This window comes from Ctenopharyngodon idella, chromosome 20 (genome assembly GCF_019924925.1).
Source record: "Ctenopharyngodon idella isolate HZGC_01 chromosome 20, HZGC01, whole genome shotgun sequence".
NCBI lineage: Eukaryota > Metazoa > Chordata > Actinopteri > Cypriniformes > Xenocyprididae > Ctenopharyngodon > Ctenopharyngodon idella.
Window position 1 is genome coordinate 20,506,350 of NC_067239.1, and position 13,497 is coordinate 20,519,846.

General features: G+C 37.0%; 1 protein-coding gene across 3 annotated transcripts in view; it reads left to right on the plus strand.

Annotated features, from left to right (window-relative positions):
• The window catches only part of nhsl1b (NHS-like 1b), a 105,251-nt gene that overhangs the window by 48,291 nt on the left and 43,463 nt on the right, over positions 1 to 13,497 (plus strand). Inside the window, exon 1 of one of the 3 annotated variants that reach the window (XM_051876348.1) lies at positions 1,977 to 3,129. The exons of 1 other annotated variant lie outside the window; for it this stretch is intronic. In XM_051876348.1, coding sequence (XP_051732308.1) covers positions 2,907 to 3,129 — 223 coding nt within the window. In that variant the 5' untranslated portion in view covers positions 1,977 to 2,906. Of the gene's footprint in view, positions 1 to 1,976; positions 3,130 to 4,553; positions 4,879 to 13,497 lie in introns of those variants that run through there. One more of the 3 variants, XM_051876352.1, reaches the window with a different exon arrangement.

The window sequence follows — 13,497 nt, forward strand, 5'->3', positions numbered from 1 at the left end:
ACTTCTTTCAAAAACATTCTTACTGACCCCGAACTTTTGAGGTTTTGCTCATTTCTGTGGACAAATTTGTGTCAGTAGTTTACCCGAAAGTGAAAATAGAATTGTGAAATTGACTTTGTGTAGCTATGAGTGTTTAAATTCACATATATGCATAGTATTCTTTGGATATAATACCTAAACTAGCTAAATAAATTAGTTTGAAGCATTTGACCTCTTGAAAAGATGCTATTTGATCAGATAACTGCTTTATTTTTGTAGTAAATAATAGAATTTTGGTAAACGCAGAAGCTCTTGGTCAGACTATGTGTCTGTATTCCAGATTCATTGTATGTTTTATCTCAGCAGTTGGGCGCTTGGCCCTGGTGAATTATTAACGGCGTGGAGGGCTGTTGATTGCAGTGCTGAGGATAAAGGTTGGATCATCTAGCTGTGTGTTTTATGAGAGCAGAGCTGTTTGTTATTACATATGGCTGTGTGGATGTATGGAGGTTTTCTAGAACAATTGGACCAGTGTGTCGCAGGCTGCTGCGGTTGTGAAAGTTTAATCATTAATTACACACACTGTATATTTACGGCCTGAATTTATTTGCTATTCCCAATGTGAAAGTCAAACAACCTGATTGATCTTACCATGTAGACGTGTTTTGAAGTTGGATAGAGACTGGTCAGTCTGTCGTAAATAGAAGACATTGACTTCACTTTGATTAGATAAATTTACATAAAACGACAGAGATGGTTTACATGCTCACACACATACGCTCATACTGTGCATTCAGATTTTGGACTTTCAGAAAATACAAAAAACAGCTAACAAAAAAATATCATGGTATTACCACATTTTTTAGACATGCATCATGCTAATTCCATGGTATTATTTAAATACCTGCAGATCTCTCAGCCCCTCATTTTCCTCTGCCTGCGGGCTGTGTGTTAATGTTTTGTGTGTTTGCCAACACAAAACACCTCTTTTGTTTTCATTCTAGTGTTTTCCTACTTCACGTGTCGCTGGCATAGTTTGTGTGTGGTAAGCTGGATATTCTGGTCTAGGCAGGTCTAGCAGGCTGATCCGCTGGTCCTTAATATTGTGTATGGGTCAGAGGCAGAGCCAGTGGATGTGTTGGCCAAGAAGTCTTTAGTCTGTAAGGCAAGTCAACTTTGACCCAGGATCAGGCTTCTTTGGCAGACTTGTATTTGTAGTTTCAACTTCATAATGAGAAGGACCCCCAAATATAATGATCATCTTGTGAGGGGACAATAAAAACAAATTATATAATAAATAAAATATAAAGAAAGCTGTATATTTTCATGTATATAATAGTAAGCACAAAATTATAAAGAAAAACACAAAAAGTCTCAAAAATGATGTTTTAATATAATTAAATATATATTTAATTCCATATAATTACTATATATATATATATATATATATGTATGTATATAAAGCTGCATGTTTTTTATATTTTTTCTATAATTGTATATATATATATATATTCTTTTTTTTTTAAAGGAAGCTATGTTTTCCTATGTACTAATTGTTAATAGTTAATAAAAAAGATTATTAATATATCAATTATATATAATATTACATTAATATAACATTATGAAACATTATTTGCTTTTTGTTTTTAACAAAGTTAACATTGCAAATAAAATGATTTATACTAAAAATTTATTTAAAAATCACAGAACTATATGCATATTTGTTTTTTTCTTAGTGCTAGGATATGTTTTGTGAAATATTTTTTCTCTGCACACCAGTTTGAAAGCCTCTGCCTTAAAGGATAGTAAGAGTAGGAGGGAAACCCAGAGGAGGAAGAGAAGTGGAGAGTCCAGTCGCCCTTCCGTGGTTGCCGTGCAACTGGATGGGAGGGGCAAAGATCAGAGAGAGAGTTCAGAGAGGAGCAAGGGAGTGGTTGGGGGCTGGTTTAAGGTCATATTTCACCAGCACTCTAGTTGTTTGTAATCCTAAACTTTCAATCCTAGAGTCAGTGTATGTGGGTGCTATCTCTAGACAACTGTCACCCAGAGATCAGGGGAATACCTGGTCTGACGCGCTGCAAGACTGACTTCAGCGAATGTGCTTGTATGCCCATGTGTGTTGAAGTCCCAGGTGAGTGAACACCCTCACGTAGTGTGTGCTTTGACGTTGGAAAGTCAGGAAGAGTATCCGGTGGTGGCTGTCCTCAGCGGCAGGGAGATAACATGGTACACGGCGACAGAAGCACCTGATCCTGTTACCTGCTAATGAAAAAAGAAAAGGACATTCGAGATCATTCATCATCCTTTATGAACTTTATGCTGGTGATGTCTTTAATCCAGGTGATTTTAGACATAGTGTCACATGGGTGTTGTAAGATGATCAATGGCCTGTGATAATGGGAGCATTTAAAAGTGCTAAAACTAATGTTAAACCTTCTTGAGCCTGATTTTCTTCAACTGCAACTTGAGTTTTAAAGGCTTTTAAACTGGACCCAGTCTTCGTGGTGGACGTCAAGCCTCAGTCGGGGGAAGACTAGCGATTTTCCAGCCTGCTGCTTGGGTTAATTACTGCTTGTGGGTTGCAGCACTCGTGTTGGGATTTCCAGGACTCACAGTGGAGGTTTTTCTATCTAGCAGACAAAAAAGACGTAAAGTTGTCGTCCAGGTTGCAACGACACCTGTGGATGTGGACCAGTGAATTTCTACAAGTTTGGTCAGTTCATTAAGTGGATCCTTTTTTTTTTTTGGCAACAGATTTTATTTTCATTCCATAGGAGCCTCGTGGATTTAAAACCCAATTACTTCAAGTATACACCGTGTGATGTATTTCTACTTTTGATTCCACACTTGTGAGAAACAGTTCGTCGCAGCTTAACTCTTGAGCTTTTAAAGTATCCTCGACCTTATTGACTAATTTTTAAGAGGGTATGATGAGGGACAAGCGTTCTGGGTCTTTTAGGATGGACAGGGACAAGACAGACAAAGCCGCCCCGATCTCTCGTGCTCTCAGCTGGCTGAACGTGTCCTCGCTGTCACAGCAGACCCGTAAACTGTTCCGCAGCCAGAACAACCTCCATAGACACTCCCACACTCCACATGGAGTGGATGAAGATGATGATGACTGGGTGTATGAACCCCAGCACTACAGAGGTGAGGATACACGGTTTCATGGCGTTCGTGTGAGCATGTGTACTTTGTGGTCAAAGATTTGAAAGGCTCTTGAGGTCTCCTCTTTAATGTAATGTAAAAGTAGTGGACTAAGGTACAAAATTGGGGGTTTTGAAAGATTTTTTAAATGTTTTTGAAAGAAGTCGCTTATGCTCACCAAGGCTGCATTTACTGTATTTGATCAAAGATACAGTAAAAACTAATATTGTGAAATATTATTACAATTTAACATAAAAATTTATTTTGAAGTGTATTTATACCAGTCTTCAGTGTCACATGATCCTTCAAAAATCATTTGAATGTGTTCTAGAAACATTTCTTATTATTATCAGTGTTGAAAACAGTTTGTGGCGCTTGATTTTTTTAATTTTTTTTTTTTTATGTACCGTAATGTATAAGGAAAGTGTTATTTTAGATCCCTTTTTACTGTTTTAATCACCTTTTTTTAATTACATTTTAAAATAGTAGTCTCTATATTAATGATGTCATGACTACATGAATAATAATTATAAAATATTTAGGTTTTAAATGCATTAGAGCATGTCAGTTTCATTTGGAATCCCTCAATGTAATTGTTTTATTCTTATATTGACTGAGAATGTTGAGATCAAAGTCCCTTTAAGACAAGTCATTTCACTCGGCGGCTATCTTTGAAACGCCTCTTGGGCATGCAAGTGCAGCTCCTGTCGCTTTGAATGGGGAAACATCAAATTCTCCAAAGCTGTTTGCCAAGCTTTCGATTAAATTTCATATTTGAAATCACCGGTAAAATCTGGCAACAATTGTCTCATACATTTTGTTTCTAAATGCTTGAATCATGACAAAAACCGGTATTTTCCAGGCTGGATCAAGCTAATGCACATGCACAATCCGCTACAGTGACGCAAGACTTTACCAATCGCCGATTGGCTCTTATTTAGAAGGCGGGACTTATTCAGCCATATTGCGCATTGCACTTTCTCCCATTCATAATAATACGAGTGACGTGTCTTGTGCTATTCTATAGTCTTTGGTTGAGATATTGTGATGTGATGTTGAGAAAGAAGTTTGTTTATATGAAAATAAACATATTAATTGCATTTTTTTAAATTTATATAAGCACAGTATACACTTGCTGTCCTTTTTAGAAATATACTTAAAGCTTAAAAAGCTTGTTCCTCCTATTCTGTGTTGTAGTTGTATGTAGTCAACTAGTGATCAAATTGCTCCATGAGATGTCTGGTTTAACAGCTAATAGATTCCTCCATTGTTCTTGCAGGAAGTGAGAGAGTAAGTTGTTTACAAGGTGGGAGAAATTAGGTCACTGTCTTTTTTATTGCGGGTTTGTCTTTGTTTGAGCTGTTAACACGTCTTCCTTGTCGACGGGTTAAGTGAGGGCTGTAGGGCTGGACTAGAGAGGGTTGACCAGAGGGCTTTGAGTTCAGAAATGGGAAGAGAGTGCTAGAAAGACGGATATAGCGACTTAAGATGCGCCTGCGTAAATGGGTGATGTCACCGACTGGTGGCGATATGGGTGTAAGAGCCAATGTCAACTGTGTGTGTGCGGACCCAAGGGGAAAGATGCCCTCATTGTGCCTGCTGTAGTCACTCTGTCAGACACAGCTGTTCACCCCTAATGCTGAATGTCTTGATAATGCTCTTTCAAGTAATGGACTGAATTACCACTTTAAAAAAAAAAAAAAAAAATACCTTTTTAAATTAAAGTGACATCTGCATGAAAGTTGAGTTGAGGTAAGTAAAGCAAAATTATTTGGATTCTGGTGTTTTTAGCTGATAATTGTGAATATAATTGGTTCTTTAAGTGTTAATATGAAGTGTGTATGAAAACAAATGCGAGTCAATTGAATCTTTCAGGTTTGAATCTTTCTAGGGTGAAACTGATTTTCAAAAGCAGATGGAAGGAACCACATTAATCTCATTCATATCTCTTTGTGTTGGCCTAAATGTCCAGTGGCACATACTTTGCTTTGTAAATCAAATGACAAATCTGCCACTCCTGCATGAAAATAGAAACTCCACCCTAGTATCCCTGTAGACTTTTTGTTTATTGGTTGACCTGTTTGTGAGTGTGTGTGTGTGTGTGTGTGTGTGTGTGTGTGTGTGTGTGTGTGGCTTTGGAGCAGAGCTGTAACTTTATGCTGGTTCTAATGAGATATTCTATCAGGGTAGAGTAAAGTTACTGTAGGGGTGACTAGTCTTTTCTCCGCTGCCACTGCTGACTCTGCTGACTCCCACGCTCTATTTGTCATGACTTTTGACAATCAGATATTTTGCAGAACAGAATTGCCTATTCATTTTTATTCCAGCATGAGCATAGTGATGATTTGTCAATGTGGGTTTACAAATACCTGGTGCAATCTACATTGGTACAGAGTTCTGAATTGTTTTGTGTAAAGTCACAAATCAGATTTTATCTATCAAATGACAGTTCCTTTTCAGCAATTGGCATTATATATTTTAAGCAGTGATAGATGTTTTCAGCATTGTGAAATGCTCTACTCGATTAAAAGCATTTTAAGCTGTATTTTCCTAAATATTTTATATTTATTATGCATGCAGTTTTTATGAAGTCATATTAATGTAGAGACTACATTTTTAAACTGGAAAAATTAAACAGTTTTTTAATTAATTAAATTTATGTTTGGTCACACTGCACCATTTCTAAATGAATAGCAAATCAAAAAGAGAAAAAAAGGCTGATTAAAACATGATGACCAATGCATCTTAAAATATACATTTTTTATACCTTATAAATTCATTTAAAAAAAAAATAATTTACTGAAAAAAAAGGCTTCCTTGTGCCTTTTTCTATAATATGCATGCATCTATCACTTTCCATTTAAAGTCCACATGAAGTGGAAGTTGCGATAGTCTTTTCTTCCCTATTGTGATGTATATACGTGTGAAATGGCTTTTTGAGCAAGAAAAAAATGTAGCGGGGACTTGATTTTGTCCATCGGGAATTGATTGGATTGTTGGAATGTTCTTGTTTGCTACTTATAGCGATCTCATCTGAGTGCAGGTTGTCCCACCCTCGTGCCAGAAAACATCAGAAAAGAGGTGTTGTTGCAAGGAGGGGAAGCTATTTTGATTAAAGATTACGAGGGCACATGAATTTAAAAAAAAAAAAAAATGATGTGCACGAATAAATCATTTATAATAAATACTGCAGTATTCCATAAAAAAATAAGAATTGTTGATTCTGATTTAATGCCGACTTTAACCTCGTGACATGCCCATATGCGTGTAGACACACATGCATGCCCAGTCTTTTCCCTGAGGCAGGAAAAACACTCCTTTTCCATAGCAGAAAACAATACAGGAAATTTCTACAAAAACCCCTAAATTGTTAACAAGCGTACAAGCTTCTAAATTTAAAACATATATTTATTCTTTTGGCACCTACGCTGGTACGTGCAAGCCTAATTAAACTGCCCTAACTGCTGCTCCTGAGCTCTTTATTTAAATGCATCCTATAATTTTGGGCTGTCAGGCCCTTGTAGTTGACCCATAATTTCAGAGTGCGGGTTGCCCGGTGTCAGGATGTTTTTGCCGGTTACTATGGCAATGAATTGACTGATTGTGTGTGTGGCTGTCCTGATTCTCCCTGGGACAGGCACACATGTCTGCTAGAGACAAAATCTCAGTCCAACATTTTTAGGACACAATCTTTGCTTTTGGTGCTTGTGGATTAATTGATGAGTTGGTTTTGTTGAAATGGCTGATGTTGTGTGGGTTTGGTTCATTTCAGTCGATTCACAAACCACTGCAAAACATCTATTTACCCATCTGTCTCTCAAGGGATGAACACTGGATTAAGCCTCATGCCTTTTGTTTGTTTCTGAATTGAGTAAGTTAGGTAAGAGATCTATATTAGGCTGTTATTAGGAGATTCATGTGGAAATACCTCAGTAATATATAATCTGTCTGTATAACGATATAAAAGCATGGTTAATCTAGATATTATGTAATAATTTCTAAAATAATTCTCTCAGTGCGATCGGTTCTCTTTTCATGATTGACAGCGACGGTACAGGCGCGGAAACATGACGGCGGAGGGTTAGTCTTTGAAAGAATCATTAAAAAAACGGCTAATAAGAGTCATTAGGTGTGTTCGACTTGAAGCGATGCTGCACAGACTGATTGGTGAATGACATCAAAGTACCGTGAGAGAGGACTTCTGACAAGATGTTCTGTGCGAGAAGTTGTAAAGTTCTCTGCTCCCGGCATTTCCCTTAAATTAATTACTTCTTTGGTGACTTTTTTGGCGCACTTTGGGAATATAAAGTAGGAACTTTATTAGCACAACATGCCGAGAGCTAATGCTAAAGAGCTGGCCGACATCACCGAGGATGCCGGTGGTTCTATGCAAGGTGCGGACAGGACGGGGAGAACCACTCCAGGAGAAATAACATTAGAGTGATCGGCATCCCTGAAGGTTCTAAGGGTACCTCTGAGAGCTCTGTTGCTCAAAGTCTTCGGGAAGGAGAGTTTTACCAAAGAGCCGGAGGTGGACCGAGTGCATCGCTCCTTAGCTCTCCTGCCGAAACCTAATCACGCTCCGATTATGTTCATTGTCAGAATGAACTATTACCAGATGAGGGAACAAATTCTCCGACATGCACAGGAAAAGGGACAGTTATTATATAAAGGATCTCGGCTTCATTTCTACCTGGACGTTAGCGCTGAAGTGGCCAAGCGGAGGGCGGCTTTCAATCACATCAAGGCCTAGCTGAGAGAAGTCGTCATCGAGTTCAGTTTGCTTTTCCCCGTGCGCCTGCAAGTCAATCACGGCGGATCGAGACACTTTTTTTAATCCCTGCAATTAGCTATGGAGTTTATTCAGGGAATCATTCCCCTCTCGACGGACAAATAAAGGATGCATCTTCTAGTATGGAAAGAGCCACTAACATTCTTTTGGGAACAGCACTCAGGAAAATTCATGGTTTGAATTAAAAAGAAAGTGCTATGGAGACTTTTTGAACTAAAATATGTGTTGTTTGGTAATGGCTCTTAGAGTGCTACTTTATTTTGAGTACTGTATTGTTCCGAATATAAGACAATGTTCTTTTCTTAGAAATACATCTGAAAAAACAGGTTTGTCTTATATTCAGGCTCTAGACCAGAGATCTCCAAACTCGGTCCTGGAGGGCCGCTGTCCTGCAGAGTTTAGCTCCAATCAGCTCCAACACACCTGCTTGAAAGTTTCTTATGCCTAGTGAAACCTTGATTAGCTGGTTCAGGTGTGTTTCCAGGACCGAGTTTGGAGACCTCTGGTTTAGACTTTTACATGTCAGTTATACACCCGCAACAATAGGTGGTGGCAGATACGCGTAAAACGAGTGTGCCAAAAAATACTGCGTGTCAGAGTGTAATGTTAGAAGAACGTGAGTGCAAAAAGATGCAAAGTCTTAAAATGCTAACAGTCAAAGAAAAGCTTACTGTCTAAGAGCTGCGTGACTGTCATGTTTGCGTGCCTCGTTGACGGGACCAAACTTCCCCCGTATGTGATTTTAAAAAGTAAGACAGTACCCAGATTTGCACACACGCCAAATTTTTGATCTCAGTTTAGGAAGCATTTTGGTCTGCAGGCAGCCTCTATTTTGGGCCCTATTGTTTTCAGCTGTTTATTTCCTCTGTCCTATGTGGATTCTGCATTCTGTGTTTGTGAAGAGAATGGGATCAGGCTCTTGAAAGATTTATTTTTTTAATAACACTTTTTGCTTTGGTATTTTTGAGATGGTAGCTATTCGAAGGGCTTGGCAGTGTGATTTGGGTATAGACTTTACAGAGGGAGAATGGGAGGATGCTCTAGGTCAGGTACACTCTTCATCTCCCTGTGCTGGACATGGTCTAGTCCAATTTAAGATACTCCACAGACTTCATTTTACCAACTCAAACTAAGTTACCCCAATTAAGATTTATTCCAATGCAAGTTCTGTATGTAATAGGTGTTCACATTCACCCGCCCCAACAGCTCACATGTTTGGTTGTGTTCCCAGCTGGAGGAATTCTGGAGAGAGATCTTCAAGTCCTATAATATCTATGGAATTCCTATTAATCCTGACCCCTTAATAGCTATTTTGGTACCAGGCCTGAGGTCATAGAACTTAGGAAAGACATGTATACAGTTACTGCCTTTACTTCACTTTGGGTGAGGTGTTTAATTTTATTACAGTGGAAGAGGGCTGATCCTCTGACACAGTATCTGTATTAGGTAATGAATTACATTAAACTCGAAAATATATATATATATATATATATATATATATATATATATATCTTATTTTTTAGTATTATTATTAATATTGTTAATTGTCCTGTAAATCTGTATTCTTGTCATGATTTTTACTAATTTGCTTATATTCATTTTTTTTTTTCCCCCAATTATTTTATTCTGATTTATTTATTTTTTAACTTCTGCATGGAACAACAGCTGATAAGCAAGAAACATTTCACATTTGTACTGATCACACAGAGACTGTGGCTATGTTGACTCAGTTCTCTTTATTGCCGTGTTGTTTGGGTAGGGATGGTGATGTTGAGTGTTCGTTGAAACGTGTTCATAAGTTTTTGCATATTCATTGTGAAAATTATTGTAACTATTGTTAAAATCTCCAATAAATAGAGTATTCACAAAAACAAAAAATTACCGCGACAGCGATGCGAAAGCATACGGAACCATCTGCTTTCTAATCGCTCTTGCGGTACTTTGATGTCAAACACTGATCGGTCTGCGAAGCGCTGTGCAGCTTGAAGTTAAACAAGTTAAACCTATTTTTTTGTGAATCGGATTACATTTTGTGTTACACGATCTTTTTATCTTCTTACGTTCGTTTAGAGTGCAAACTCATTTATAACTTGTTAAAAACGCTGACATAAACGCCATAGAAACGACACGACTGTAGAAAATTTCTTCAGGTGTATCAACCACAAAATTTTAGTTCAGTTATTTATTACTTTGTTTCTGTAGTTTTGCCCCTTCCAGAGAATTGTCTGATGACATCATCACAAGAGTCTGTTTTTGCTTGTCGAATTAAGATTATTAATTAGAAGATGTGAATGTCACTCGTTATTAAGACTGCATTTAAATCTAACTTATTTCTTTCTCTCTCTGTTCCTTATGTGCTGTTTGTGATGGCCTGCTCATTGTGACACTCAGGTAAGTGAACCTCAGTCTCTTATAATCATGAATCTTAGAGTAAATGAAAGTAATTCTTAATCATAAATAATAAATACTCCTGCAAATAAGCTTTTTCTGCAATGGCATTGGGTAACTGAAAACGTTTACGTTTGCGTGGTGGCAAGCCACTAGGTTGTCAGTATTAAACATTTACTCATTTGCCAAATTTTAGATGTGCATTTTTTAAAATTTTTTGTTTAATAAGGTAAATAAGAGCCAGCTAAACAATAAACATACAGCAAAATTACTTAGTAATTGTGCTCCTTCCTCAGTGTGCCCACTTTTTGCTTCTTTCACATACTATTGAAATTCTCATAAAAATGTCTTGCTGACTTGAACCAAATCCTTACATTTTAATTAGGAATTTTTTAGATAATTTTGATATCTAAATGCCCAATTGGGTTGACTCATTACCTTTTAATATGGTGCAAAAACTGCTGTTTCGTACTTTTTTTTTTTCTTGTATAATTGTAATTTCTGCTCTTAAGAAAAGTTTTTGTTAGCAGTATCATTATTGTGGGGTAGTTGATGTCTCTTTTAAGTGTGGCATAATCTTAAATACGATTCACCTGACTTTATTCAGTAGTGCTTTCGTTACAGTTTAAGTTGTTAATCTCAAAATTACATTTGATAATGTTTTGATAATGTTAACCCAGTCTTTCACAATAGGGTGTGTCCTGTGGTCTACTGGCACACACTAGTACAAACTGTTAATGGAGCATGTAATTGAAGAACTTGTACTAAAATACGACATGCATGCATGAACAAGATCATCACTGTGACATACTGTATATTTATTTATGTCAGTTCCACAGAAACATATAAACATATCTCATTCATGCCTGTAGGACTTGTTCGAACTGTTTGCAGTGTGTTTGGGCTTTTAGTAAGCATTGATTTTTCCTCTTGCCAAAGTACTCGGTTGTTGTCACCTACCAAGATAATGTGGTTTATATCGCTGTCAGAGTTTGTCACTATTTAGCTCATAGGCAGCTTTCATCATTAGTCTTTGTACTTTTAATTCTTAGCATTGGAGAGAAGCTTCAACTAAACCTCATGTATAAATTTAATCCTAAATGCAATTGAACATTCTTTTATATATCTGAATGGGACCCCATTTTCGTCTTAGCTCGTGTGTTGTCTCTGTCCCAAACTATGTCAGCATCTTTTTTTGTCTGTTCTGTGTCTAGGTCATTTGACTCTTCCATTGGAAATCAATGAACCCTTATAGGTACCATTTCAGTGCTCACTAATTTGCTTTGAGGCCACCTGATGTCATTTCCTTTTGGCCCTCTACTCTTCTTAATGATGATGATAGTGATCAAACATGTACCTTATAGTGTCCGGTCCTGTAAATGACCAGAGTCTAAGCTGCATCCATCCATAAATGTTCATTTAAGCTGATTGTGGTACATGCAGCTGGCATGTAAGCACATAGCTTAGAGCAGTGAAAGATCTCCATAAAACCACATGAATTTGGCACACAATCGCAAACAAACAGGACTGTCTGTGAAGGGGGCTGATGCTGAAATGGCTACCCGGGACAGCTGTTAAGCTGTTGCTGGGTTTGATAACACAGCAACACAGTGTTATGAGGGATTAAGTGATTGTGGCCTATCAGAGCACAGTTCAAAAAGGGGGTAAGCTTGAGCCTGCCTCTGTCCTGGAATTGCTGACTGTCCGAAAACATTCACAAATGCGCACACCATGTTTGTGTAAGTGTGTGTAACTGAAACTGTGCTGTAGAGTGTTATTTGCTTTAACAGGATATAAATGATTATTGTGCGAGCAAAATTGAGTCCCAAAAATGAGTCCCAAAAATTGCATTTCTGTTGCAAAATTTCTGTCTGAACGAGTGATGACGATTTTTCTCTCTTAGTTATGACCTCTAAAATGTCTATCGGATACATGCTTAAAAAGTAGTAGATCATCTGGGTTTTTTTTCTTTTTTTCTTTTTTGCATACTGTTCTATGAATATTGTTTTTATGAACACTGCTAGGGCTAAGTTGACAGTATTGATTACTCTATTTTAATAATTTCTCATTTTGATGATCTGATATAAATTTTTAACTCCCAAGATTGATCTTTAATCTATGCTGCTGTTAATCTGTTGATGCGTGAATAAAGGCTTCACTAAACATTAATACAACTCCCATCCAATAATCGTGATTATAATCACGCTTCTGTCATCTTGTGTCATCTTTTACATTCAAAAGTCATTTTGGCACTCTTGTAGCGTGACAGATCAGTCAGTTCAAGAGGCAGCGTGAAGCGCACGCGAACTGATCATCTCTTCCTCTTTACTAGTTATAATAACACAAAAAACATGGTTGAACCTCAAAAGGTATGTTAAAAGAAACTTGCTGAACAATTTACTGAAATGTATCATGTTTCATGTAATGACTCAATCAGTGTTTCCACTGCGAAAAGATGTCAATAAAACAGCTTGTAAACAAGCATGTCACGTAACATTATATTTACCTCAGGAAAGCCATTCAGTGAGCATGGCTTGTTAGTTAGTTAAAAAATAACTCTAGTAAGGAACATATTGCTTAATATATGCATTATATTGCATTGAATATTCATAATATTTTTACTTTACCTGTTAGTGATGGCTTATGTTTGAATAAATCTGCCATGAAAACAAGTTTTATGACAGCCACCATTTAAATGTTTCAGTAAAAACTGGAGTAGAAACATAATATATCATTTTAAAAAGTTGATATAAAAACTGTCTTATGTGCAATTTAAATATTTGTATGCAGTTTTTTTTTTTCTTTATTATTATATCTAAAAATAAATAGCAATTTAATCTAATAGTTTGGGCTTAGTTAATTGTAACCTTTAGATTTGAGAATTGTTTTCCTAATGAATAAATTTACATATACTGTGCCTGATATATATCCAAAAGAATCAATATTTTAGCTTGTGAATTGATTTGTGAGTTTCTGTGTCAATACCTCACCCTAAATACTGCATTTGCAGACATAGTACTCATTTGACATACTGCTTTTCGTAAACTATCGATGGGGCACATGTTCAGATGTGGCGCAACACGAACAGCAAGTTTTTTTTAATCAACAATATGTGCATGAACGCCCATGTGTGTCCATACATGTCTTTGAAAGTGGAAAAAGAGAGAGATAGAGCGAGAACAAGACAAGGG